General features: G+C 44.3%; 1 protein-coding gene across 2 annotated transcripts in view; it reads right to left on the reverse strand.

The window, feature by feature from the left end:
* The window catches only part of HERC1 (HECT and RLD domain containing E3 ubiquitin protein ligase family member 1), a 212,322-nt gene that overhangs the window by 85,152 nt on the left and 99,758 nt on the right, over window positions 1–27,412 (reverse strand). For both annotated transcript variants that reach the window (XM_082255125.1, XM_082255124.1), the window contains exons 35-42: window positions 15,558–15,797; window positions 12,849–12,932; window positions 12,153–12,664; window positions 8,538–9,289; window positions 6,680–6,878; window positions 5,298–5,458; window positions 2,769–2,885; window positions 2,217–2,427 (exon numbers count right to left, since the gene is read on the reverse strand). In XM_082255125.1, the coding sequence (XP_082111251.1) occupies window positions 2,217–2,427; window positions 2,769–2,885; window positions 5,298–5,458; window positions 6,680–6,878; window positions 8,538–9,289; window positions 12,153–12,664; window positions 12,849–12,932; window positions 15,558–15,797 (2,276 nt within the window). The remainder of the gene's footprint in view (window positions 1–2,216; window positions 2,428–2,768; window positions 2,886–5,297; window positions 5,459–6,679; window positions 6,879–8,537; window positions 9,290–12,152; window positions 12,665–12,848; window positions 12,933–15,557; window positions 15,798–27,412) is intronic.

Raw genomic sequence — 27,412 nt, forward strand, 5'->3', positions numbered from 1 at the left:
ACCTTCAGCCGAATCACGTCGGCATACCAGGATCTCCAGGGGCCAATCTGGAGCCACCAGAATTACCGGAATCCCCTCCAACTCGACCCTGCATAGCAGGTGAGATAAATGTTTCAGGGGAGAGAGTGCATAAATTAGCCCGCACTGGCTCCAGGGAGCCACCAGGGCGTCTACTGCATCGGCCAGAGGATCTCTGGACCGAGCCACAAACTTTGAAACTTTTCGTTTTTGTCTGGAGGCGAACAGGTCCACATCTGGGGTCCCCCCACCAAAGACACAGCTGGTGGAACACTAGTGGATGCAGGGACCACTCTCCCTGATCCAGGGTTTGACGACTCAGGTAGTGCGCCTGCCAATTGTCTACGCCTGGAATGTACACGGTGGATAGGGCTGGGACGTAGTCCTCTGCCCAGCGCAGGATCTCGGCTACCTCCAGAGCTGCCAGGGCACTCCTGGTGCCCCCTTGATGATTGACATAGGCCAAGGCCGTGACAATGTCAGACTGGACTCGGACAGAACACCCCTTGAGATTGTCCGTCCAGTGGAACAGGCTCAACTTGATTGCTCTTAGTTCCGGAACGTTGATCGGGAGCTTGGCCTCTTCCAACATCCAGGTCCTTTGAACATTCAGGGTGCCCAGCACTCACCACCGTCCAGAACACTGGAAGGAAGGATTTTCCGTGGAGAAGATTCGGAGAGCTGAGCCACCAATTCAGGAAGTCCTTGGATCTCTGACTCAAATGAATGAGACTGGGATAGAGGATCCTTGTCCCATTTGACAAGGATCTCCTGTTGCAAAAGTCTTGTGTGCAAAGATGACCTGAGAGACACCAGGTCGCAAGCCAGCAGCAACAGAATCGCTTCCCTTAACTTCTGTAACTTCAGAGGAGGTAGAAATACCTTTGCCGAAGCTGAATCTAGGATCATCCCTAGATACTCCAGTCTGGTTGTTGGAACCGGGGCTGATTTCTAAAGGTTGAGATTCCAACCAAACTGCTTCAGAGTGTGAATGGTCACCTCTAAATCCCGTTCCAATGTCACAGATGAGTCCGCTTGGCCTTTAAGACGTTTAAAACAGAGCTAGGACAAAAGGTCCCAGCAGGGAGCTGTGTGGCCACTCCTAAGACCAGGCAGCTAAAACTAAAGATGCAACAGTGAGGCCAGGAGGTAATAACCCAGGGACCCGCCCCCCTGGGCGTGTCAAAGCCTTTGGCTCTACCTGGTCACTCCTAGTGGGAGGGGCTTATTACCCATCTGTCTATGATTTAAAGCAGCAGCTACGTCTGTCAGTGGACAAAAGAGAAATGGTTTTTGAGTCTAAACAATCGATTTAGTAAACATTAGTAGTGGAATTGATCAAAAACAGTTTAAGAAAATCTACAGCGCATGCGCATGTTAAAATATAGCCCCGGATCGCGTAATCATTTGATGAAACATGAACAGTTTATGTTATTGATCAATAATATGTAGTTAATTAGAGGTTATCACTTGCACGTTCGACAGATCTTGAGAAATCCGGTTTTGTCTAACGATTTTCTAACAGTGTATGGCAATGCTTTAGACATACCACACAACTAAGTGCAGAGAATTGTAGTTTTAACTACTGTAGTTACCTTAAAAGTGGAGCTCCACTCAAAAGGGGAAGTTCCTCCTTAAACACTTCTCCTCCTCCCTCCCCCATGCCACATTAGGGAACCTAGTTTTGACAGGTAACGGCTCAGACTTCCGCCTAGGCAATCCAAGCGGAAGTTCTCCTCTCTCCCTCCCTCCAATCTCCTGGGACATGTCACAAGCCTGCGCAGTGTGCACCCGGCTGTGAAGCCGCAAGCTGTCACAGCCGGGTGCCCACACTTTTAATGCTGGCGCCAGGGAGGGGAGAGGGGAGAACCAAGGGTTTGGGCAGCCACATTGCTGAATTGTGGGATAGATGAGTGTGTTTATTAAAAGTCAGCAGCTACACTTTTTGTAGCTGCTGACTTTTATTAAACACAAAAACAGCAGGAACTCCGCTTCAGTAAAGTGCAAAGTGCAGACAGTCCAAAACATGGATTGGAGCCTTCAAGTCTTTAGCTACACTTATGGTCAGGGTAGTAAATATAATACTGCACTAGAAGAGTGGGAAACGTGTCTTTATTCAGAAAGCAATAAATAGAGCATATTGTTTTTATGAGCTAGAGGCTTTTCGGGCCTTGAGTCGTTAAATATCCTGTACGTACCTTTCACAAAAGCACTCTTCCAGCTCTGGGGTGTCAGTGGAGGAAATATCTCCTGTGAAAACCACATCGCTAGATTTACCCCCAACTCCTGACACAGCACCTCCTTGGCACGGCTCATTGGGCCTCCCTGAATATCTCTCTTCGTCATCTGGATGTTCTATCATCCACATGGCCAGTACAGTGATGTTCTGAGGGTCAGCCTCTCTTGCACCTAGAAGGTTACCATGTGCAGAGAACACAATAGAAAATGATAAAAAACCTGCATGAACAAACATCAGAGTCAGCAACCAACAGTGTAACTAAGAACGGGGTTCATATTTACATATATTGTAAATATAGGTCTGTCTTTGAAAAACATCTGATCACACTTTAGACATTTTATGTCCCTTATTTTTTTAACAGTAATTTTGACATAATGATAACCTTTAATTATGCAATAACACATTTTAAAAGTATCCTGTGTGTGTCCTGGTGATGGCTTGCTAATCAGATCTTGCAGACAAAGCGTGGTCTGCCGTGGGTAACAGATTTGAGGCAGAAAAAAACAATTACCAGTAGCTTCCATGGCTTTTTTGATCTGTCGGATGGAGAATCCCATTTCTAGAAGAGGTACAACCACAGCAGGAGGGGGAGGGGATGTGGATAGGCGGCTGCTGGGGTCCGACAAAGCTATGTTGACAAATATAAAAAAAAAAAAATATAAAAAAAAAAAAAAAAGAGGAATACAGTACAAACAGAAATTAAAATTGTTAAAATATAAGCATACTATATATTTTGCACACAAAAAAAAAAAAAATTATATATATATATATATATATATATATATATATATATATATATATAAATATAAAAGAGCAGTTGGAATGATCACTTTTGTTACGATTCTTGAACAAAGTTGTGTACTTAAGACAAGTGTACTGAAGATCATATATTCACAGGGAATAATGATACCACTAAGGCATAAGGCATTTGGTAGGGTTAATTATCAGACAGTCACTATTTAGGCCTTGTGTTTCACTCACTATGAAACAAAAACAAGGAAATCTGACAGGTAGCTCATTTTCAGCTTATTCACTTCTCTTTGAATTACCTTGCTGCTATACATCAGCTTCTGGATCTACAAATGAGTTGACAGGCAAAAAGTTGATTGAGGCCACATTATGGTGTAAATATAATTATTGTGTATCAGCCATGTCTGTATTTGTTAAGCAATCCTTGCGGAGATTCTTTAAAATTCAGGGCATCCAAATATCCTTACATTATAGACAGTTAAAGTATAACTAAAGGCAAAACTTTTTTTAGTTTTAGATAGAGTGTATAGAGTGGAGAGGGATTAGAACATTTGTAAGCTGTGCCCTTGTTAAGGAGATTCACCCTCTCCATTTCTCCTGTTTACCATTATCATTGAAAGTGAAAGGAAATCACTAATTTTGGGTTGTCCCAAGAGAAGTAATAGAGGGGAAATCTTCTAATGGGGACACAATAGTCCTGGTTACCTGGGGGAACCCTAAGGATTTCCCTTAATTTGCAGGGATTTCCTCTCACTTCCTGTTTGGCTATGGGACAGGAAGTGAAGGGAAAACTCCCCAATGGGACACAGATGGCAAAAAAAAACCTCCTTTACTCTATCCAAAATAAAAAAAAAAAAGTGCCTACAGTTCTACTTTAAATGAGCCATAATGTGATACTCAAAGTATAAAGTGTAGTGATTCATAATTTACAGTGAGCCTGTGCTCTGTCCATGTAGGACATATCAACACATTCACCTAACTGCTAAGCTGCACAAACTCATCTTCCTTTCACTCTCCTTTCATTGTGTTCAGCTATCAGGAACAAAGAGAAGACACCTATGTAATCTTCAAGTTATGATTTGAAGCACACACAGGGGTAGGTACTCTCTTCCCACCACCAGACAACAGGGCTGAGTACCTGGGCATTTCTCTTTATTCCCAGAAGTAAACGGAGCAGCAGTGGACACGCCTGGTTGTCACAGGGATCTGTACCCCCTCTGACAATGTCCAAAACATTTGGTAGACAAATCACTCAAAGAGTTCCTTTTTTCCACTACATTGCAAATAAAATGCACTAATCTGTATCATAAGAGATTAAGTGACAGTAATAGATACCAGATTACGTTAAGCACATGCTTAAAAACAATTATTAAAGTTTTTTTTCGTTTAAAAATAGAAAACATGTCATACTTACCTGGCAGCTCAGATATTCCTCTTCTCATGTTCCTCCCTCCTGCCGAGTGCCCTTACAGCAAGCAGCTTGCTGCTCTGTGAGTCCATTCAGACAAGGAGCTGCGCCTTGGCCCCACCTCCTCTCTCCCCTTATTGGCTCTCTGACTTTGACAGCAGCCGTAGCCAATGGCACCACGCTGCTGTCTCAGCCAATGAGGAGGGGAGTTCCGGACAGCCGAGACTCCCCTGCAACATCGCTGCATCGAGATGGGGCTCAGGTACGTTTTAGGGGGGCTGCTGCACACCGGTGTTTTTTTATCTTAATGCATAGAATGCATTAAGATAACAAAACCTTCTGACTTTAAAACCACTTTAACTAAACGGTTTTCAAGATAAGACCAACATGCACAACAGACAAAGTTAAAATATTGAAAGCTAAATAGCTTTTTATTTTTTTATTTTTTTTTTATTTGGATAAAGTAGAGAACTGTTAAAAACCAGTCGGGTATTTTTTTCCGCCATTTGTGCCCTAATCAAGACACTCGTTGACACAAGAAGTGACCAATCCCCTCTTAAGACAGCAGTCACGGGAACAAGTGTCAATATTTGCAAATCTTTCTACTTGTTCTGGTGAAAACTCAGAATTCTGGATTTCCCCTCTTCAAGGCCCTAGAGGGGACACTGAAAGCAAAATATAAATTAGGTTTATAAAGTTTTGGCTTTAGGTGAACTTTGACTGCTCTGAGGATATAAAAGTGTTGTGGAAAAACATGTTCAATGATAAATGAAGGATCTTTGTTTCTTCCTAGGAAAAGAAGTCTTACAATGCAGAAGATATGAAGATCAACATGGAATGACCAAAAATCCACCAGCTACACTATCTCAAATAGTATATCACCTGTACGGTTGGTGTGCCTCGATGGCTGAGAGTCTGGAGATGTGAGGCTCTGTCTTCTTCCTACTTCCTCTGTAGGTGATGTGGGGAGCGATGTGATTGGTGGAGTCTGTGCACGACGGGTGGGCAGAACAGTAGTAGTAGGGTAGCTTGAAAACATTTGCCTATAGAAACAAGTATAAAAAGAATTAAAATCATTAATTGAGAACTTCACTTTCAGTAGGAGATACATAGGAAATAATCCCAAACACAGACATGGGGGTTTATACACTAAAGGCAAATCCACTCTGCACTACAAGTGCACTTGGAAGTGCAGTCGCTGTAGATCGGAGGGGGGACATGCAAGGAAAATAAACAACAGCATTTTTGCTTGCACAGGATTGGATGATAGAAATCAGCAGAGCTTCCCCTCAGATCTACAGCGAGTGCACTTGTAGTGCAGAGTGGATTTGCCTTTAGTAAATCAACCCAATTGTGTGGCTTGGTCTATGCATCTTTGTGATTATGGAGAAAAGGATGGACTATTATATGAATTAATCCCTTTACTCCTTATCCTTCAAAAAAAGACACACATTATTCTGCAGTTGTCAAATCTTTGCCAAGACAAGCGAGGATATACAATTTCCTAAGTTATCACCTTAAAGTGGTTCTAAAAGGTATATGTTTTTTTTTACCTTAATGCATTCTATGCATAAGCAAAAAAACCTCCCAATATCAGCCCCCCCCCCCTATTTACCTGGCTTACACACAATCTGGCTCAAGCTGCTATGGGGTCATTGTGCACCCACACAAATTACCCCATAGCAAACAGCTTGCTATGGAGGCACTCAGAGGCACTGAAAGCACCAGCGGGGAACCCCAGAAGAGGAGTTAAAGGCCTACACTGCGCAATACCACTGCACACAGCAGGTAAGTAGAGCATGTTTATTATTCAAAGAAAAAAAAATGTGTGCATTTACAACCTATTTATTAGAGACTAAAAAAAAAAAAAAAAAGTCCTAGCACCCAAGAGTTCTTTAAACCACTCAGCACTGCTAAGCCTTACAAACCTATTTTATGTTTACCTTTTAAGCACTTAAAACTGTTTTACCAGCGGTAGTAGGCAGGTGTTAGGAAACGGTTTACTAGACGACGCACAAGAACATCCAAGAGTACTAAATATTATGTTAAATCCAGATATGGCTACGATCTAGACTATGCTTTTCTGACTGCAATGTGTTGATCACAGTATGACCCTCTTATCTTCTGCTCTTTATCTTTAAAAACAAAAAGCAAAAAAGTTTAGAAAAAAGTTTATATTAAATGAGCTAGAATTGCTGGACGAATATATAGCATCCTCTTAACATGAAGGTAACCTGCTCTGAAAGGAATGCCCCTTTCTGTACCTCAGCAAACTAAGTGGCATGACTCCTGGGGATTCAGATGCTGGCACAGTCTCAGTGTCAGTCACTGGCGTGGTGGCAGTGGTGGTGTCCTCCAAGGAACTGCTCATAAAGGATGTGGTGCTGGAAGCAGATGGGCTGGTGGTGACCGGAGTCTGGGCTTGCTGGACTTGGTCACTTTCCTCTGCCTGCTGATCTAAATCTGGACCATAGAGATAATCCACAAAGAAATAGAAATTACTAATGTGGAAAGTTGCTTCAAAAGTATAGTGGTTATACAGATCGTTAGAAATGTGTGTGTGTGTGTATATATATTATATAAATAATAGGAAGACAAGTTAGCTTCAAATATACATTAAGGGCTAAGCTACCCAACGGCTATGTTGATATTTTGTTATGGGGAGATGTAACCACTTGCCGGGAGTTACCTGAATAGGCAAGGTATATTTGAGATTTTTAGTAGCTTAATAACGATACTAAGGAAGGCCATAGACGAGTAGAAAAATGAACGTCCTGTCGAACAAAAAACAAAAAGGTTTGTTTTTCATAAAAATTGCCATAATTGTTTCAAATTTTGCCCTGCTAAAAACAGCTTATTTCCATCTGCAGAAGGGATGCAATGTATTTTGACCTCATCCATTCCCCTACTGTACACTCCCTCTCTACACTCCCCTTGTCTATTTAAACCATAGCGCATGGACGACAACAGTATGCTTTTCTTACCGCAGAGTATTCCACTCTGCTTGTAGACACTATGGCACCTTATGTACTAGCCTTCCATTAGCAGACGTGTGGTTTCCCGGTACTGGGAGTGCATTAGTACATAAAGTGTCAAATCATTTTCATTACAATGCAAGCACATTTTGTATGTTCCCCACTGCATGCATACACATAGCTTGCTCTTGTTGCTTGCTATTCATACATGTTTAATGTTACATATGAAATACCTTTGACAGTGAACCTTTTCCTTTCAGCTCTTACTTTCCTGCACTCATTCACATTTAATTTTAATGTCATTTTTTCACACAATTTCCTTTTCAATGATTAGAAATCTGTTCATTTTTTTTTTTTTTTTTAGTCTAACAGGTTCGATCAGACACTTGATTGCAGCATGAAAATTGCATGTTGCAGCGGGCACAATATTAATGCAGAAATCAAATGATCTGTCTTAGACAAGAATCTTTATTCGGTTTTCTACTCGTTTATGGCCTGCTTAAAATTTACCAGTTGCAATTAATCCCTAGGAGTACAGATTGATCACTAAAAAAATGGTTCCCTATGGAGTTAGCTACACAAGTAGTAATAGGTAGAATCCTGCAGTATACAATTGCAGATGACTGCTGCATTATGCAATTGCACGATACTGTGTACATCTTTTGCAGCTTTTTCGATAGGAGCCCTTTGTTCTATTTTGTAATCAATTTCTTCTCCACTGATTTAAGAAGCTCAAATGAGTTACTAAAAATAACATGTGTAGCTCCAGCTTAATAACACAGACATTCCATTTGGTGTAATACTGATTGACAGGGATCCTGTCGACCCTCGGTTGTCCTGTAATAAAGGTTCAGCTATAATACATTTTTTGTCCCTGCTGCTAAATAAAAAAAAAAAAAAGAAACCCCTCTACTGAGGTGAAAAATCATCTGACAATCTGGCCAAGTAATAGCAGCACTAAGCAGTAGAAAATCACTGGCACTGGACAGAAATTACCTCTTGACATCACCGTGAATCCTTGTAGGTCAAACCAGATGTTTTGTACAAAGTGTACTGGTTGAGAAAGTAAAAACAACCTCACAACAATTAGGTTTATGGATGAAGCTAAAAAAAAACTACAGTTACATATAAAGTATACAATAAATACCTTGTCTTATCCTGCCACCAAACTGCTCTTCTAGAAGCCCATGAACCACCAACTTGTAAATCATTGCTTGTGCTCTCTCGAGATCAGCCAACCCCAGGGCTCTCTTTATGGGTGAACGCATAACCGCCCTCTTCACCATGTGACGCATCAGAAACTGCAGGGCAGCTCTCATTTCAACATCCTCATGTACCACAGGAGAACTGGCACAGTCTGAATTGTGACCATTTTCAGCCAACACTTTGGGGATAAGTAAAAGTTCTGCATATTTACTGCAGCTAAGCAGCACTCCAAGAGATTTCATGGCTCCCAAGTTTATGTAGGACAGTTGTACAGCCCTGATTTCAGACTGGGCAATATCATGGCTTCTTGGTATGTGGTCATGACTTTTCCGCTTTCCATCGATAAGGTTATGCTGCTGATCAGTGGCTGCATTGTCTCCCAAAAGACCAATTGATTCATTTTCTGATTTTGAAGTTAAATTGCTGCTAATCTTCTCCTCTGCTGTCCGATCCGTGTTCTCAGGATCTCCCTTCTGCTCCTGTTCTCCTTTCTCTTCTGATTCATGGCGGTGCTTCTTTTCATGTCGCTTGGCACTGACCTTTCCAGGGTCTTCATGGATGCCTGTTAGGTATGTAAGGTCAAGCAGTGTGGAGGCAGTCAGCCCACGGAAACGAGCCACATCGAAAGGTGGGGGATCACAAGGTTCCAGATTGTAGAGAGGTGTGTCACTAGGCGACCAAAAAGTTGGGAAGCTTTGGTTGAGAAAAAAATTAGAACGATACAGGAAAAGGCAAGTGAGGGATAGACAAGAGGAGAATACAGAAAATTATGTTGATACAGTCACAGTTGCCAAGACACAGACACGCAGGAAGCATATCAGATAGGAGCAGAGAAGAACAGTAGACAAAAGAGACAGTGACGTGGTGACAGAGAGAGGATAAAAGGAAATGTTTAAAACAGCATGCAGCTAAAGACCACAGTAAAACACAGACAGCAATGTATGCTGGAGACATACTATATCTGGCCTAAGTGCTTGAACATCTGGATTCATGGGGGATTATATTGGCTACGTATGACTGAAATGCTTTAATAAAAATTAGGGAGAAATCTTCAGTGGTGTTTAAATTAACACTTCAAGCAGTCTAATACTTAAAATTGTAAAAATGTTGGCAGCTATCGGGGAAAGTAGATGCTATCATAAGTACTAAGTGGGTAATCAGAGGACAAAAACTCTAAGTCAGATATTTGTCTTTTATCTGCTTCTAGAATGATCAATAGAAACTTCCACACATCTCGGTTTGCTTGATGTTATCAATAAAAAAATAGTAGGTCCTATACTAGCATTATCCAAATATACAGTACTGTGCCAAAGTTGTAGGTAGGTGTGAAAAAAATGCTGTAAATTAAGAATGCTTTCAGAAATAGAAGTGTTAATAGTTTATTTTTATCAATTGACAAAAATGGAAAATAAATTAACAGAGGAGAAATCCAAATCGAATTAATATTTGGTGTGATCACCCTTTGCCTTTAAAAATTGCATCAATTCTTCCAAGTACACTTGCACACAGTTTTTGAAAGAACTTGGCGGGTAGTTGTTCCAAACTTCTTGGACAACTAACCACAGATCTTCTTTGGATGTAGGGTGCCTCAAACCCTTGTCTTTTCATGTAATCCTAAACAGACTTGATGTTGAGATCAGGGCTCTGTGGGGGTCGAACTATCACTTCCAAGACTCTTTGTTCTTTTTTACACTGAACTTAGTTCATAAGGACATTGGCTGCATGTTTGGACTTGCTGTCCTGCTGCAGAATAAATTTGGGGCCAATCACACTCCTTCCTGATGGTATGGCATGATGGATAAGCATCTGCTTGTATTTTTCAGCATTGAGGATACCATTGATCCTGACGAAATCTCCAACTCCATTTACAGAAATGCAGCCCCATACTTGCAAGGAACCTTCACTATGCTTCACTGTTGCCTGCAGGCACTAATTTTTGTACCAGTCTCCAGCTCTTTGATGAATAAAACTGCATCCTGCCAAATCTAAATATGTAAACATTTTGACCCATTAGTCCAGAGAACCTGCTGCCCTCTTTGTTGCACCCCAGTTCCTATGTTTTTATGCTGAATTGAGTCACTTAGCCTTGTTTCCAAGTCAGAGGTATAGCTTTTTGGGAACAATTCTTCCATGACTTCCAGACTTCCCTGGACAGTAGATGGATGTATCTGGGTTTCTGCCAGTTCTGTGCAAATGGCACTGCTGGACATCACCTTATGTCAAAGGGAAGTAAGCATAATGTGTCTTTCATCTGCTGCATTAAGTTTCCTTGGCCGACCACTACGTCTATGGCCCTTAACATTTCCAGACCAATGGTGTCCTCAATGCTAAGAAATGCAAGCAGATACTTATCCATCATACCATACTATCAGTGAGGCATGTGATTGGCTCCAAATTTATTCTGCAGCAGGACTACAACCCCAAGCACAATCAATGCCATTCAGAACTATCTTCAGCATTCGTTAAGAAGAACAAGGAGTCCTGGAAGTGATGGTTTGGCCCCCCACAGAGCCCTGATCTTATCATCAAGTGTCTGGGATTAAATGAAAAGACAGGATTTGAGGAAGCCTACATCCACATAAGATCTGTGGTTAGTTCTCCAAGATGTTCGGAAAAACCTACCTGCCAAGTTCCTTCAAAAACTGTGTACCTAGAAGAATTGATGCTGGTTGGACACCAAATATTGATTTGATTTAGATTTTTCTTCTCTCTCTCTATCTATCTATACACACACACACACACACACACACACACACACACACACACACACACACACACACACACACACACACACACACACACACACACACACACACACACACACACACACACACACACACACACACACACACACACACACACACACACACACACACACACACACACACACACACACACACACTGCAAGTTCGCTGGGAAGTCTCTATTTTCACCATATAATATACCTGCTTTCTTCCCTGCTGGAATTCCTATATATTTTTCCTGAGTTGAGGCCCACTAATTGATTGGAATTTTAGAATATCATATTGCACGCTTGTTAAAACCCAACTGTATACAAAAGGTTGTTTTAGTTTTAACCAAAGTGGGGAAGGGTTAACACTCCTGTCAGGTTTTTCTTTCAGTCTGTCTCCTACATTAGAATTTTCCATTCACTTTTGCTGTGACAATGGGACAAAAAAAAAAAAAGGAATCAATGGGAACAGAAGGCACAGACTGCACTGAAAACCTTACAAGGCAGGTGTTCAAACCTCTTTTGTTTCCGCAGGTTGGAGATGGCCCATTCCCTATGTAAATTTCTTATGCATACGCTGCTATGTATCCACAATGAGTGCAGAGAATATCATCTTATTTAGAGTTATTGCAATACCTCTAGAGCTAGAACTACTGAAAACCAAAGAGCAGATGTCTAGGCAACTGTTCTTACACAGATGTAGTCCAAAATAAAATAAAAAGATGTGTTTCTTCCTGGCCAATGCCTTATTATACAGAGGATACTGAAAGCTGAGACATTGATGCAAGCAGCACCTATGAAGCATCAGCACAGATATGTACATACCTGATGGTAATCTCTGCCTCGTCCCATTGAACCTTAGCAGATGTACTGCCTTCCTTCACAACACCAAGAAGAGTTGCATGCCGACCTGTCTGCTTATGAACACATCTACCGCCCACTCTAAGTCCTGTGTCCACACCTCCAATGACAGCCAGAACAGGCCATACTTCCATGCAGAGGGTCTTGAGTTGCATTTCCCCCAGCTCAGCCAATCCATGTCTGCCATGTTTCCCTTTCTCCTCTTCTTTCTCATCTCGCGTTTCATGCTCTTCACGACTCTGGACAGAACGGCTTTTCTTCAGTTTGCCTCCTACTTCTCTCAGGCAACCTTTGATCTTCTGTAGGCGCTCCACCATTTTCTTGTTAATGCAATGAGTCCAGCGCTCAGTACGATGAAGTACTCTGAGCAACTGCACACTGGATTCAGCTAAGACAGTAGCTACAGGACTACAGATAGGATCACCCGGCAGCAGATCTCTGGGAGTCCCTCTCATCTGCATGTCACAGATCTTCACCTACAATGTGGAAAACACAAACCCTGTTATGGAACATACCCTGTTATGGAACATGCTTTATGCATATATATATATATATATATATATATATATATATATATATATATATATATATATTTTTTTTTTTTTTTTTAATATAGGCTTTACTACCAACTGTAAATTATGCAAGAGAGGACTACTATACCTTTTCTCCAGGGTTGCTACTGTAAAACATCACACAAGGGTATAATTCTGCTGCATCCACATCTTCAAAGGCCAACTTTGGCTCCTGTCAGTGAAAATCAGGTTACATGACATAGACAAAAGTTTATGCAGTATAAATACAATACATTACCACTAATGAACGATGTATAAATAAAAGTCACTGATCCATGTAAAAAACAAAAAGAAAAAACCCAAAATAAATCATCCAAAAAAATAAAATAAATAAATAACTGTATACACCAGGGGTCTCCAAACTTTCCATTTCAAGGCCACACTGTATATTTTATACATACTCGCAGACGGAAAAAAATAATTTATAAATAATTCTGCAGCAACGGAATAGAATAAAATTTACAAGGCAGCCAGAAGTGGGGCTGGATGGTGCATCTGTAATCCTCCTCCTGTAGCTAAATGCTGTAGCCTTATTCAGCAGATTAAACTTGCAGGGTGCATTAGGGCCTTACATCTGCATCCCCATTAGAGTCACCCTACACATTTGCGTCCCCTTCACACTTATCAGAGGATCCCCACAAATTAGTGTCTCCATCAGAGCCCTCCTGCACGTGTGCCCCTTAACACCCCCCCATACACACACACATTGACACATTTGTACCCGACTGGTTGAGGCCGGGCGCCGGGATTGGCTGCGGCACCTGCGCTGCATAAGGCCAGAGTGGGGGCGAGTATGCATCACAACCCAAGAAAAGTTTGGAAGAGAGAACATCCCTGTCGTGAGTCTGAGGACTCTTGCCGTGGGCCGGTAAAAACATCCTAGCGGGCCGGATGTGGCCTTACGAGCTGTACTGTGGAGACCCCTGTTATACACTGATCATCCATACCTTTATGGCCATTGACAGTCTAAGCGAATAACATGGATTATCTCATTACAATGGCTTCTGAAAGTTGGTGGGATATATGAGGCAGCAAGTAAACATGTCCCTGAAGATGATGTGTTGAAAGCAGAAAAATCAGCATAACATTTTTTTTGTGTATTGGGCTGCATAGCTGCAGACCAGTCGGTCAGAGTGCCCATGCTGACCCATGCCAAAAGCACCTATAATGAACATGTGAGCATCAGAACTGGACCACAGTGCAATGGAAGAAGGTGGCCTGGTCCAATAGATCACGTTTTCTTTTACATAATGTGGATGGTCAGGTCTGTGTGTGTCACTTACCAGGAAAAGAGATGGCACCAGGATGCAATATGGAAATAAGGCAAGACAGCAGAGACAGGGCAATGCATTGGGCAATGTTCTGCTGGGAAAACTTGGGTCCTGCCATTCATTTGGTTGCCACATGTACCACCAACCTAAACTTTGTTGCTGATCAAGTACACCCTTTTATGAAAATGGTATAGCATGAGGAACACAATAATGCATTTGATGTGTTGAGTAAGCTTCCAAATTCGCCAGATCTTAGTTCAATCAAGCATTTGTGGGATGGGCTGGAAAAAGCAAGCCCAATCCACAGAAGCCCCACCTAGCAGTTTACAGGAATTAAAGGATCTGCTACTGATGGCTTGGTTCCAGGTACCACAGCATACCTTCAGAGGTCTGGTGGCATCCATGCCTCGATGGGTCAGGGCTGTTTTGGCAGCACAAAAGGTCCTACTAAATATTAGGTGGGTGGTCATTAAGGTATGGCTGATCAGTGTATATAACAAGCAGAAATTGTAACTGTCTCAGCCACACTAAATCCTAGAAGATACAAGACAATTCGCACTCAAAATTATACAAGAACAATGCAGTAACCTCTCATGTGTAGAAGCAGGGCTTTTTTTTCCTGGCGGAACGTGCCCGAATGGCATTCTGGCACCTCCCCCAGAGACAGGAGAGAAGCACTCTCTATATTGCTCATCACGGCGGCCGCATAATAAGCTGATACAGCTTGGCAAGCTCACGTAATCCAGCTGAGCCTGAGAGAGCGGAGTGATGATATGTGGACTCCACCTCACCCAGCAGAACGGATACTCGTTTTGGCACCAGCTGTGGTGCGTGAGGGTAGACTGTTTTGACTGACTGCTCAGTGCTCACCTGGAAACAAGTTGTAGACATTGCCTTTTTTGGTAAATTGACAATGTTTCTGGATAAGGCTGTGTCTGTCTGTTAATGCTGCTTGGATGTGGGTCTGTGCTGTGACTGTCTCTTTGCTGGATATAGGGGGGGGAATGTCTCTTTGCTGGATATATGGGGGTATCTCTTTGCTGGATTGAGCTGTCTCTTTGCTGAACGTATGAGGATATTTCTGTGGCTGGTGCCATCTCTTTGCTGGATAGGACCTTTTTTTTGCTGTATATATGAGGATGTCTCTTTTCTAAATATATGAGGGGGGTGTCTATTGTTGCTGGAGGGATCCATTCTTGCTGTAGTGGGTCTATTACTGCATTTACTTCAATAACAAACTCTAGGGGCTCATGCACATGGGCGCCTATAGCTGTACAGTAGGGATGAGCTCATGCATTGCTTTTTATTAACACATTCTATACAAATTACCTGTATAGCCCCCCCAAACTATACATGGTTCAATGTTCTCTAAAGGGGGTGGTTCTATGGGTGGGTAGGGGGTGGACACATACATAACCTAAGGGAGGGGGGTGAGTATCTGCACCTTTTCTCTGAGAAAAAAAAAGTTCTGTGTATAAGTCATTTTCAAAATTCAGAAGCACTGTAGTAAAGTAATGTCTCCGCACCTCTCCATTTTTGCCAAAAGACACAGTCCGAGCCTCCATATCAAGCACACAAGTTATAAAGTCTCCCTGGGTAAAGCTGGGCAAAGTCAGAGTCTGTTCTCCATTATGATACAGGTTACCACTGTATGCCCGATACAGCCACATGTCAGAGGTGGTGCGGTGGTTGAAGTCATGTACAGGCCATCGGGAAACACCTACACAGGTCCCCTCGTTACCACGATTTTCTTTCACAATGTAGAACTGTGTTCAAAGAACAACAATTATTATATTTGGATTCCAACCGTGTATTTTTGGCAAAACATTTATTGATGGTGTTTCGAGAATATTAAAATTAAAGGATCTAATAAGAAGACATGACATTTTTCCAAATGAAATACAGCACATGAAGGACTACACACAGATGAGGGGTGATCAGAAAGCATAAGGTATAGAGTACAAGGCTTGTGCCTCACACCAATTTGCCCTGATTACCCCATATTTATAATTTTTTTCTTTTTTACTTTAAAAGATAAAGATGGAGGCTGCTATAAGACTCCGTTCTATAAGAAATCATGACCGTTATTCAGCAGAACGACCACTAGAGCAAAAAATAACAGTCACATGGCTAAATAAAACTTTCATAATGGCATAAAACATGCATTACAGCTTAGGGGTTTGAACCTATTATCCACTTCTGACAATACTAGTTTCCTGACTGTCATGATTCAGCAGCAATATAAAGGTTTTTTTTATAGTACTTAATGGATATATACTGCATGCACAGTGAATACTACATTTTGTTCAATTTATGTATGTGCCATCTGTGAGGTTATATTATAGAGGAAATATCAGTTGATATTGTTAATGTTAGTGTATTACGTTATTAAACTGAACCGAATCTGGCCTCAAAAGAGTCTAACATAACTGTGCTGATGGTGCACAGATAAAATGATGGGGCTTCGTGTCAGGAGGGGACGGGGCTTACAGTTTATGTATAGCCAACACATTTCTTTTTATAGTTTTGGATAGAGCGAGGAATGGTTAAAAGGAGAAGTATGGCCAAAGCTATTTTGGCTATACTTCTCCTGTCGGCTGACGTCACTACAGGCTCGAGAAAGATTCAGACTTTACAGTCAGGATCCACCAAGATGCCTGGATCGGCAGCTGGCTCAGCCTCTCAGCGAGGCTGAGAGGAGGTGAATGCTGGCTCCCTCCACAGCCCAATGCTGCAGTGAGCACTGGAGGGGCAAAGCAGACAGCCAGTGACTAACAATCACCAGCTCTCTGCTCAGTGAAGGGCTCTTTTAACACCCTTGTTTATTTTTTGCTGTATAGGTCACTGGGGAGATCTGTCCGACAGATGCAATTGGAACATCTTTACAAAGGGAAGGGAAATTCCATCTTAAAAAGAATCTCTTTTTCAGGTTATAACTAACATTTTGTACTTCTCATTACTTTCACTTAACAATGGTTACCACAACAAAAAAGATGGATGAATCTCCTAGGCCAGGACAGACAGCAAACGACATAAAAGTGCAACAGGATTCTAATCTTACTTTCCAAAACTAGAAGAAAAAAAAAAAAAAAAAGTAGTTGGCTATACATACACTCTAATCCAAACTTAGAAAATGGCAAGGTATAAGAGCCGGTTCACACTGGGGCGACTTGTCAGACGACCTGGTCGCCTGACAAGTCGCCGTGGGTCGCCTGCCATAGATTAGCACAGGACCCGTTCTAATAGGAGCGACACAAGTCGCTCCAACTTAGAAAAAGGGTCCTGAGCTTCTTTGGGGCGACATGGAGCGACCTGCATTGACTTCAATGATATGAAGTCCGTTCCGGCCGCTCCGAGGTCGCGGTGCGAGCTGCGCACCGCGACCTCACAGGTCGTCCCGGCAAGTCGGGTCGCTGCAATGTGAACCGGCTCTTAGTCTACACAGGGGGGTCTTTTAATATTATTTTGTTTTACTATTTTATGTATTGATAGGTTATTTTGCTTAGGTCAGTAAATAAAGATTTATTGTTAAATATTGGAGAATTGTAGCGCATGCATTTTGTGTGCTTTGTGTCTTTTTAACCTTCCTGTGACTTTATTTGGATCTGTGCTGCACAATCCCTTATGTTTTGCAAAACAGAGAACATCTTTTATTAACACTATATGGAGAGAGTTGGAGCTGTACTATCCGGGAAAACTGAAAGCAAGAAATCAGACAATAACTTACATCACAGGAGAGATTACCTATACAGCTATAAAAAAAGATTTGTGCCTGGAGTTAGACTTTAAAAGATTAATTAACCTTTACAAAAAAAACTGCCTTTGCAGAGGTCCCTTATCCGCATAGGCATTTTTTTTGGTAAAGGTGAACTATGCCTTGAATGTTTTAAAAGGTAAGCTAAAAATAGTACATTACATTTTTTTTTTTCTTTTTTTTTTAGATTATGGTTTTCAATCTATAGGAAATCTATGTTTCACTAACAAACATTTATTCCCTGATAAATTATCCCCAGGGCACTACAGGCTAGCCGAAGAGACCACCTGCTTTGAGGCAGGAACTATTAATTTACAGGTGTTAATCTGCTTAAACTACTTGATTTTCTAAGCATTATATTAAAAGAAATCAAGGGCGCAATCATGCAAAAGAGCCTAAAGCTCCACCTGCTGGCTTAAAAGGAGAAAGCAAAATATTAATATGCAATAATTCATATATAGCAAGCTAAAAAAATTATGGGATTTTTGACTTACCGTAAAATCCATTTCTCGGATGTTCATTGACGGACACAGCTCTTCATCTTCATGACTGTAGAGTTATGCTGCCCCCTACAGGAGTAGGACACTAGGCAGAGAAATGCTTGAGCATGCCTATGTGGCAGTCCCTGGGGGTATACTCCCATTTCCTGCTATAGGTATTTAGTTTTGTAACATGCAATGTCAGGAGAAAAAACTCAACTCCAATGAGGGGCGGGGTCTGCGTCCGTCAATGAACATCAGAGAAATGGATTTTACGGTAAGTCAAAAATCCAAATTTCTCTTTCATTCATTGACGGACACAGCTCTTCATCTTCATCACTGTAGTCACTTTCGTCACTACATTCATCTGACTATACCCAATAGTCAGTCAGTGAGGGCAACATTGATGATTTGTCCCATTAGGTAGTTTGACATATATTGAGCTATCGGGTTTTCTTTCTTTACATTTGCATACTGTCTGAATATTTATGGACAACGCAATTTTAATGTGTTTTCTATTATGTAATAAAAAAAACTTTCTTGATATTTTAATATAATGATCTATCTATTTGTATTGGTCTGAGACGGTACCCCTTTAAAGTCCCCACAGCCCCTTTTCCAATTTCCATTGTATTCATCACTGTAGGGACGTCCCAAAGCAGTGTCAAATATGAGGGGTGGAAACAGCAGAAAAACCAACTTCTCAAAAGGCTAAACATAGCCAACCAGGTAACATGGAGCTCAACTGAGAACAACTGGAGCTCACCTGAAAAAAACACCCTCAAAAGGAGGAAAGATTCTCTAAACAGCAGCCTGCAAAACTTGTCGGCCAAAAGAAGCATCCGCAGTTTCCAACAAATCCACTTAATAAAACTTTGTGAATGTGTGCACAGACGACCAAGTGGCCGCTTTGCAAACTTACACCGCTGATGCCTGATGACGGAAGGCCGAGGAGGCACTAAGCGCCCGAGTAGAATGTGCCCCGACAGGGAAAGGAGGAACCTGACCCTTAACAGAATAAGCCTGAACCACAATCTGCCTGATACATCTGGAATTGGTCGCAGCAGAAGCTGCCAGCCCCTTGCAAGGTCCATCCATGAGGACGAACAGTGAGTCTGACTTTCAAAACGACTCCGTAGCTGCCAGGTACCACCCTGATTGCCCGAACCACATCCAGGGAATGTAAAGCAACTTCCTTAGGATGCTTAGGCTTAGGACACAGGGAAGGCAACACGATGTCTTCATTCAGATGAAAATCAGGGACGACCTTTGGAAGGAACGATGGACATGGTCGAAGAACCATCTTATCCCTGTGAACAACTAGATAAGATGAACGGCAAGACAGCACCGCCAGCTCAGACAACCTGCATGCCGAAGTAAAAGCCACCCAAAAGGCAACCTTTTGGGACAATGTAAGCAGGGGAATCTCCTGAATATTTTCAAAGGGAGGTTTCTGAATAACTGACAACACCAAACTGAGGTCCCAATGGAGACCGCACAGAGGGAGCCAAGTGTCTCATTCCCTAGAGAAAAGTACACACCAAGGAGTGTGAGGCCAACGGAGGTACAAAGAAAAATCGCCAAGGCTGAGACCTGGCCCTTGATGGTACTCAAGGCCAAACATTACTCAACCCCTTGCTGGAGGAAAACCAAGACCCAAGTCACCGAAAAGGAGCGAGGGTGAACCCCAAGAGACTCACACCACGCAATGTACGTCTTCCAAGTACGGTAGTAAAAAACTTTCTGGCAGCAGATTTTCTAGCTTTTAAAAGCATAGGAATCACCGAACCAGACAACCCTCTATCCTTCAGCACCTGGCTTTCAACAGCCAGGCTGTCAAAGCCAGTGACTGTAAAGCAGGATGGAAGATTTGTCCTTGAGAAAGCAGATCTTCCCTGAGATGGAGTCTCCAAGGAACATTGGCGAACAGCCATACCAGATAGGCGTACCAAGACCGGCGAGGCCAGTCCGGAGCCACTAGAATGACTGGAATCCCTTATGCCTCGATCCTGTGCAGGAGTTGCAGCAGAAGCTTGAGAGGAGGAAAGGCGTAAATCAGACGATAATGACTTCAGGGAGCCACTAGGGCGTCTGTGGCATCGGCTAGAGGGCCTCGAGACCGTGCCACAAACCTCTGAACTTTCCTGTTGAGGCGAAAGGCCGACAGGTCCACCTCGGGAGTCCCCCAACAGAGACCCAACTGACTGAACACCTCCGGATGAAGTGACCGTTCTCTCTTTTGTAACGCCTGTGGACTGATAGTTCGCCTGCCAATTTTACACCTCTGGAATGTGTACAGCAGAGAGAGCTGGAACAAACTGTTCTGCCCACCTTAGAACACCGGCTACTTCCGCCAGAACACTTCTCGTGCACCCTTGGCGATTGACATAGGCCATGGCTGTGGCATTGTTCAATTGAATCCGTACCGGACATCCTTGGAGACGAACTGTCCAATGATCCATGCAAAGCCTGAACGCTCGGAGCTCCAGTACATTGATCGGTAGCCTGGACTCTTCCAGAGTCCAGACCCCTTGAGCACAATCCAGGCCTCCCCACCCAGATAGGCTGGTATCCGTGGTGACAACCGTCCAGTACAGGGGAAGAAAGGATTTTCCCTGAAGAAGTGCCGGAGAGCGAAGCCACCAAACCAGGGACCCCCTTGTTCTCTGGCTCAACATGATCAGGATTGTCCAAAGACTGAGGATCCTTCTTCCACTCCACCAGAATCTCCTTTTGCAGAGATCTTGTGTGGAACTATGCAAATGGAACTGCCTTGAAGATAGACACCGACAGGCCCAGCACCCGCATGCAAGTCCAAAGAGATGACAGTCTGCTGGACAGCAGAAACCGAATCGCATCCTGCAACTTCTGAATTTTGCCAGAAGGAGAAACATTCTGGCCGAGGCCAAGTCCAGAGTCAGTCCCAAATATTCCAAGCTCATGGCCAGAAGAAAGCAGACTTCCGGAGATTTAGAATACTACTGAACTCCCTCAGCATTTGCAGAGTGATCTCCAAGTTGGCCAACAGGGCAGTTGAAGACTCTGCTCGCAAAAGCAGATCGTCCAGGTACCCCAGTATCGCGATCTCCCGCTGACGCAGTAATGCTAGAACCCGGGGCCAACACTTTTGTGAAGATCCGAAGAGCAGAGGTGAGACCAAAGGGTAACGCCACAAATTGATAATGCTCCTCGCCCACGGCAAAGTGGAGGAATCGCTGATGGGCGATACAAATGGGGATGTGAAGGTAAGCGTCCTTGATGTCGATGGATGCGAGAAAGTCCCCCTGATGTAGGTATGCCACCACCATGTGAATTGACTCCATTCAAAACTTCTGTACCCGCACAAAGCAGTTCAGCGCCTTGAGGTCCAGAATTGGACGCACCTTGCCCTCCTTCCTGGGAACCGTAAACAGGTTTGAATAGAAACCTTGAAAGCTTTCCGACATCGGAACCGGGACAATCACTCCCTAATATAACAAGTCTTGCACTGCCCCATGGAGATCCTGCAGGCGATCTGAGAATAAGTGCAGGTTGGAAGGAAAGAACCCTGCCGAGGGTATGACCAAAACTCGATCTTGTAGCCAGATTGAACGACTTTGTTGACCCACTTGTCTCGAATTAGGAAGGTCCACGGGTCCAGAAAACAGCAAAAACGTCCCTCCACCCCTGATACGGGTGAGGGTGCCCCTTCATGTGGAGGAGTTTTTGCTCGCATGCCTGGCAGATCCCGCTCTAGGTTTGCCCTACCAAGACTTCTTGAAACCACCATTGGAGACCCTAAAGTGTTTTGATCCCTTGTCCTGAGAAACAAGAAGGCTGCTTGCGCGGAGTAAAGGAGGGTCCCCGTCTGCGACAAGACTCCTTACCCTTGGAAGCCTGAAGAAGAGTACTCTTTCCTCCTGTGAGGCCTTTCATGATGTAATCAAAGGAAGCTCCAAACAGGCGATCTTCCACGAATGGAAGATCGGACAAGGCCTTTTTAGAAACCCGCAGACCAGCATTTCAGCCAGATAATGCGCCGCAGGACCACTGCAGAGACAGACAGCCGGATCAGAGAAGACCGGAGACTCTTCTACCAATATAACCATGGCTTTATTCAACCTGGAAACCAGAGAGTCCACTACAGGAGGTAAAGTCCATTTTTTAGGGAGGGACTCCTCATAAGGGTAACACATTGCCAAAAGCTTAGGGATCGCAAAGGTGCGTTTTGGGGGCCCCACCTGTTTTGAGACAATATCGTCAAAGAAGGCGGGAAAGGGAACACCCTTACCGCTTTGGAGGACTTGTGGGTGCCAAAGGAGACCCACGCCTCTGATGCTGGATCAGTCGCATCCTCCTAATGTAAGGTTTCCCGTACCGATACAATCAGTGCATCCACTAGTGCCTTTTCATGTGCGGCTAGAGTGTAAAGGTCTTACCTTGCCTTCCTGTTGGCAGCCATCTTGGACATGTGCAGACTGCTGTCTCCTATAAACTCTGATGATGTTGCACACCTATTTGCAGTCCTTGCCCTTGAGTTTTTTGCTCCAAGGCGCATCACTGCTAGCAGTCTTCCGTTCTATGTATTCCCCTGTGCATGACCTGGCTTGGCTGAAGACTTTCCTGGCTCTCTGTGGATGAGCAGATGGGGGCCACACCGACCTGGCGGGGGGGGGGTTTGGGAAACGCGATTGGAAAGGAGGGGAACCCGTGGGTCTGACTATCCCAGGGAGGGGCCCACGTCCGCCCCAAAACCCGCCAGGGGCAGAGGGGGGACAGCTTCTTACCACACCAGGAACAGGGTGGGCACCACTCCGGACAGGACACCGCTCCTTTGTAATGTGGGTGCGGTCGGCCAGGAGGAAACAATGCGACTCAGGCCGAAGCCAGTTTGTATGCGCCCTCACGAGACGTTTAACTCACAGGCCAGCCCCTGTCCAGTGGGGCTATGTTGCGGCCGATCTAGCACAGAGGTGCGGTCTGCACGCGTTTGCTCTCCGGACTGGGGGGACCCTAAGGATCTAGATTATCCAGTTTGTCGCCCAGTCTGGCAGTTGATAGTAGATTCTCACAGGCACAAAATGATAAAAGAAGGAAAAAAAATGGATTTTTGTAAAATCTTACCGTAAAATCCTTTTCTCTTAGCTCATCGACAGACGTAGTCCTCGGTGATACACCACCTTCGGGTTATGTTACCTCCGCAGGAGCAGGACTAGACAGGAAATTAAAAAGCTCTGGCCACACCCTAGGGGCAGTCCCAGAGGGTATATCCTCTCTCTCTCTGCCTCAGCAAATCAGTTATGTGAAAAAGCAGTGCTTAGAGAATTTAACCCAACCCAACTCCAAAACAGAGGGGCGGGGACTACGTCTGTCGATGAGCTAAGAGAAAAGGATTTTACGGTAAGATTTTACAAAAATCCATTTTTCTCTAGCGCTCATCGACAGACGTAGTCCTCGGTGATACACCACCTTCGGGACGTCCCAGAGCAGTATCACAACTGAGGGGTGGGAAAATGGAAATCAAATCCCAATCTAGAAGGCCCAACCGGTGCCAATTAGAGGTTTACAATGCTCATCCTTAATGATGAGACTCAACAAAAAAATTTTTCAAACAGAAAAAAACCCTCGAGGTAGACCACCGGTCTCCTCAAATTGCGGCCTGCAAAACCTTGCGGCCAAATGAGGCATCCGCCGATGCCGTCACATCAATTTTATAGAATTTAGTAAAGGTATGTACCGACGACCAAGTGGCCGCCTTACATACCTGGACCACTGACGCCTGATGGCGAAAGGCCCAGGAAGTACTGAGCGCTCGAGTGGAGTGCGCCCTAACAGGGAACGGAGGACTCTGACCCTTAATAGAATAAGCCTGTACCACCGTTTGTCTAATCCATTTGGCAATGGTCGCGGCAGATGCAGGCAAACCCTTTCTGGGGCCATCCGTGATCACAAAAAGTGAATCCGTCTTACGGAATGATTCCGTAGCTTTCAGGTATACCCTGATTGCCCGAACCACATCCAAGGAATGCAACGCATGTTCCCGATGATGCTTGGGCTGAGGACACAAGGAAGGTAGTACAATATCTTCATTCAGATGAAAATCTGAAACCACCTTAGGAAGAAAAGATGGCTTAGGATGAAGTACTACCTTATCCCTATGAATCACTAGGTATGGGGACTGGCATGATAATGCAGCCAGTTCTGACACCCTGCGAGCAGAAGTAATAGCCACCAAGAAGGCCACCTTCTGGGATAAAGTAAGCAAGGGAATCTCCCTGATGTTTTCAAAGGGAGGTTTCTGTAGAACCGACAAAACCAAATTAAGATCCCAGGGCGGTAAGGGCGCGCGGACTGGAGGAGCCAGGTGCCGCACCCCCTGGATGAAATTCCGCACCAAGGATTTGGTAGCTAAAGGTTTCTGAAAGAAGATTGCTAATGCTGAAACTTGACCCTTGATGGTGCTCAAGGCTAGCTTCTGCTCAACCCCTTGTTGCAAAAAGGCCAATATTCGAGACACCGAATAGGTACGTGGAGGAAATCCTAAAGATTCGCACCACGCAATGTAAGTCTTCCATGTGTGATAATAGACTTTGCTGGAAGTCGCTTTCCTTGCTTTAATAAGGGTAGGAATGACTGAAGTAGACAAACCTCTGTCCTTCAGTACTTGGGTCTCAATGGCCAGGCCATTAAAACCAGCGACTGTAAAGCACGAAGGTAAATAGGTCCTAGAGACTACAGACACTCCCTGAGACGAAGTTCCCACGGAACGTCTGCGACTAACATGTCCAAGTCGGCCAGGCCGGCTTGAAGAGGCCAGCCTAGAATTTCTAGGACCACTGGCGCTGATAGGATCTGAACCAGGCGTCCCTAGAGGTATCTGGCCCCGACCATCCGAGAAAGTCTGGTCGTTTTCTGTTCCCACACATTTATCAGATACCTGATAGTTATCAGGCAAGGTGATCTTTTCTGGTTGAACCTCAGGGACCGAAGTCACCCGACTAGAGGCTACTTGGCCTATCTGGTCAATCAGATCCGATTCCTGTGAGGTATCGGGACTAATCTTAGGAAAAGGTAAAGGAAAAGATCTATACAGGGAACGGTAACTACCGCTTCCTGTACTTAAATGTTGGAAGGGAAGAATCGCACCGGTAGTAGTGGTTGATGCTCGATCTAATGTCCTGAATACCGGTGAAAACGTCCCCCCACCCTGAAATTGGGTGGGGGCGCACCTTCAGGCTGTGTACTCCTTTACTTCGGGTTTGGCTGGGTTGGTCCTCTGCTTGTCCGACCAGCCCTTCTTGAACCCTCCTGGAGGAGTCTTGCCTTTCCCGGAAGTACCAGCCGGGCGTCCTTTATGGGCGGTAAAGAAAGGTCCTCGCTTGTTGCGAGGTTCCTTAGCTTTTGCAGCCTGTGGCAAAAAAGTACTCTTGCCCCCGGTGGCATCCTTAATGATTTCATCTAGGTTGGCTCCAAATAGACGATTCCCCTGGAAAGGGAGATTAGTCAAGGTCTTTTTGGAACCTAGGTCAGCTGACCAGCATTTTAACCACAGCACACGTCTGAGGATCACTGCTAACTTAGATGCATGCCCTAACAAGGGAGTAGTGTCCAAGGCTGCGTCACAGATAAACCGTAGCCCTTGTATGATCTGTTCTATCAAATCAGATGTTTCCTGGGGAATATCTTTTCCCCTAAGATCTTGGCGTACCATCTTCGCCCATTCTGTAAGTGTCTGGGAAACTAGACCAATAACAATTACTGGTCTAAATGCTGACCCTATCAGAGAAAAGATAGTGCGGGACTCCGCTTCTATCTTTCGATCCACCGGATCCTTAAAGGACGAAGTGTCCTCCACTGGAATAACCGTGGCTTTATTCAGCCTGGAAATAGGCGGATCCACGACTGGTGGTACCGTCCATTTCTTAATGATGGATTCCTCAAACGGATAGCGTCTAGCAATACGCTTGGAAATAGTAAAGGTACGTTTAGAATGTTCCCATTCTCCTTTAATCTGATTTCCAAAACATTTAGGTACAGGAAAAGCCTTCGCCGTCTTGATGGGCTTATTAGTCCCAAAAGGCCTCTCTGTTTCAGTTGCCTCTGCCGGTAAAGCCTCAAGTTTTAAGGTTTCTTGCACTGCCACAACTAGTGCGTCCACCAATGCTTCTTCCTGAATTATAGCAGGAGAAGAAGCGTCCTCCTCACTGTCTGAGGGGGCTTTACCTGGGATAGCAGCCCTTGCAGAGGAACCTGCAACTGCAGTGACCATCTCTGAATCAGAGTCAGAGGTATCAGATAGTATAGGGGTAGGCGGGGGTCGCTTCCTTGACCCCCGTCCCTGACAGGCCGCCTCCACCCGAGCCACCATAGACTCCAAAATTGCTGTAAATGACTCTATACTCTGTACACCGGCGGGTCCCGAGGCCCCCTCGAGGGAAACAGGTGGGGGAATCTGTGTGGCAGGGTCCATAATAACTCCAGTTACTTCCTGGATGATATAATTCAAAGTAAAGAAAAACTTTTTTTTTTTTTTTTTTTTTTGACCCTCAGCGCCACAAAAAACCCCTTAGTGTTACCTGCTAGGGATCCCTATCGATCGAGAGAGAGAGAGATAGACCCCCAGGCTCACCACTTGATGTTCAGAGTTGAACTGCAACAGCTTACAGCGCTGTCTTAGACAAACAGGAAGTCTTTTGGCTGGCTGCCCAGGAAGAAAGGAGGCGGCTCCGCCCCTCTGTACGCCTTCCGGCGCCTCCCCCAAGCTCCACGAGGTGTAGAATCACCTAAAACATGGCCGCCCCCATGCTGGAGACACGAGGCTACGCCAAAATGGCGGCTCGTGCGATCCAGCAAAAAAAATGGCGGCGGCCTGTGCTGACTAGCGGTGTGCTGCAGGCACACAACACTCTCTCTGCATGGGGATATGGCGTGAATGGCGGTACCGGCCCTGGCGGACCGCATGGCCGTTCGGGAGGCCTGCTATTAGCTGGAGATCTGACTTGGAAGGCAGTCTACATGTCCATGGCTTCTGACTGGTAGGTAGCTTATACTTAACCCATAAGATTCCCAGAATGCCACAGATTACATCTTTAAAACATGTATACAATAGATTGTTAGCTCCCAAACCAAGCCTCCTGGCTTTTGCACACATAAAATCACACTCAAAGTA

The sequence above is a fragment of the Pelophylax lessonae genome (genome assembly GCF_965119305.1).
Source record: "Pelophylax lessonae genome assembly, chromosome: 4".
Classification (NCBI taxonomy): Eukaryota; Metazoa; Chordata; class Amphibia; order Anura; family Ranidae; genus Pelophylax; species Pelophylax lessonae.